General features: G+C 43.5%; 1 protein-coding gene across 1 annotated transcript in view; it reads left to right on the top strand.

The window, feature by feature from the left end:
- LOC143274892 (uncharacterized) overlaps positions 1 to 2,500 on the top strand; it is a 66,372-nt gene that overhangs the window by 33,517 nt on the left and 30,355 nt on the right. Inside the window, exon 5 of the mRNA XM_076578875.1 lies at positions 633 to 811. Coding sequence (XP_076434990.1) covers positions 633 to 811 — 179 coding nt within the window. The remainder of the gene's footprint in view (positions 1 to 632; positions 812 to 2,500) is intronic.

The following is a 2,500-nucleotide window of genomic DNA, read 5'->3' as shown; positions in this document are numbered from 1 at the left end:
GAGAGAGAGGCGCGAACGTAAGGCACATTACACACCCATCCATGATGGAGTACACGTTTTGTAGCATTGCCAGGGGTCCCAGTGTCTTATTACAAGAAACAGCAGTGAACAAGGAGTGTCTTATTGAAGGGAGTTTCAGTTTCAGTAGCTCAAGGAGGCGTCACTGCGTTCGGACAAATCCATATACGCTACACCACATCTGCCAAGCAGATGCCTGACCAGCAGCGTAACCCAACGCGCTTAGTCAGGCCTTGAGGAGAAAAAAAAAAGAAAAAAAGAAAAGAAAAAAAAGGGGGAATAAATGATAGATAAGCTTACACAAATAAAGGGATCAGTGCAAAAGAACGAGTGTATTATCGCAGTACTAATAAAGACGAGCGGGTGTCTTATTGCAGAAATCAGTGCAGAGGAGCGGGTGTCATCGTAAGAATCAGTGCAAAGGAGTAGGTGTCTTGTTGCAGGAATCAGTATAGAAGAGCCAGTACCTTATTGCAGGAACAGATGCAGAATAGCTAGTGTCTTATTATAGGAACCAGTGCAAAAGGAGTGGATGTCTTATTGCAGGAATCAGTGCAGAAGAGCCAGTATCTTATTGCAGAAACTAGTACAAATTGACCTGTGTCTCATTGCAGGAATCAGTGCAGAAGAGCGGGTGGTGCTGAACAGATGCCATCGTCAGCTGTGTGACATGGTCATGGCCGAAGACATCGTTGATAGGCTGGTTCAGGGTCACGTGTTCAACTTCGCCGACCGTCAGGAGATTTTGACACCGGGCAAAAATTTAGACCGGATGCAAATTCTGCTGTCAAAGGTCAGTTGGGTGGTAATCTTGTAAATAGGATAGACTGCTGTTAGTGTTTGTTTGTTTCTTTTCTTTTTTTTCCCCTTTTCATTTTTGTTGCCGTTAGTGATTGATCGCTTGATTCGTATACCTACCGATAACGGCGATTGATGTTGATGATTACGGATGTAGACGCTCAGTTTGATATTGCAGCCAAACTCCGGAGAAAGGGCGAGAGCGGGTATCGGTCCCAGGCCCACCAAGAATACTGTATTGCCAGATGAGTGTCTCAGTCATTCTGCCATCTTCCTTATGGAACCGTATTGCTTTTGGCTGTCGGCAGCCAGACCAGACCACACAGCGCAATGTGTGTGTGTGTGTGTGTGTGTGTGTGTGTGTGTGTGTGTGTGTGTGTGTGTGTGTGTGTGTGTTCGATAGGAAAAACAAATAAAACTGCACGCAGGAAAAAATACAAAAAAATGGGTGGCGCTGTAGTATAGCGACGCGCTCTCCCTGGGGAGAGCAGCCCGAATTTCACACAGAGAAATCTGTTGTGATAAAAAGAAATACAAATACAAATACAAAACAAATGATATGATAGAAAACAAACAAACAAAAAACAAAAACAAACCAAAAACAAAACAACAACAACAACAATCATAACCCCCCCCCCCCACACACACACACACAAGAAACACTTGATCCCCGTAGTCGTGATATGGGTGAAACTATATTGATGTGCCAGTGGTTGATGCAAACAAATAAACAAACAAAATAATAATGATTAAAAAAAACAAAAAAAAAACAACCTACAAAAAACACCTGATCCTCTCTATCGCGATACGGGGAAAGCTATATTGATGTACTGGTGGTGGATGTTTATTTGCCAAACTCGTACACACACGTGTCGGTTTGTGTCCATCTTCTGTCTGTCTGTCTGTCTGTTTACGTCTGTCTGTCTGTCTATGTGTGTATGTATGTATGTATGTATGTATGTATGTCTGTATGTATGTATGTATGTATGACGGGCGCAATAGCCAAATGGTTAAAGCGTTGGACTTTCAATTTAAGGGTCCCGAGGTCGAATATCGGTAACGGCGCCTGGTGGGTAAAGGGTGGAGATTTTTCCGATCTCCCAGGCCTACATTGACCTGCTAGTGCCTGAACCCCCTTCGTGTGTGTACGCAAGCAGATCAAATACGCACGTTAAAGATCCTGTAATCCATGTCAACGTTTGGTGGGTTATGGAAAGAATAACATACCCAGCATGCACACCACCGAAAACCGGAGTATGGCTGCCTACATGGCGGGGTAAAAATGGCCATACACGTAAAAGCCCACCCGTGTACATACGAGTGAACGTGGGAGCCCACGAACGAAGAAGAAGTATATATGTATGTATACGTGTGTGTGTGTGTGTGTGTGTGTGTGTGTGTGTGTGTGTGTGTGTGTGTGTGTGACTGTGCACGAGAAGCAGTATACGAATGCTTTTTCACTTCAGTCCGCAATAAAATACCTCAGCACTTCCACCAAGACAGAGCAAAGTATAGGCCACCCAGCTTTGTCGCACGATTTCATCCCTGCAAAAACAACAAGAGAGGCAAGGCCTTCAAGACTCACTTGTGATACACTTAAAAAAAAAATCCAAGCTTTGTATGTATTGAGTATAATTTCAAAATGTAATGTTTAAGATGAGTAAGATCAGTTTAAAGCAAATTA

The sequence above is a fragment of the Babylonia areolata genome, chromosome 29 (genome assembly GCF_041734735.1).
Source record: "Babylonia areolata isolate BAREFJ2019XMU chromosome 29, ASM4173473v1, whole genome shotgun sequence".
Lineage (NCBI taxonomy): Eukaryota > Metazoa > Mollusca > Gastropoda > Neogastropoda > Buccinidae > Babylonia > Babylonia areolata.
Note: the sequence above shows the minus strand (reverse complement) of the source record. Positions and strands in the feature narration are given on the sequence as shown.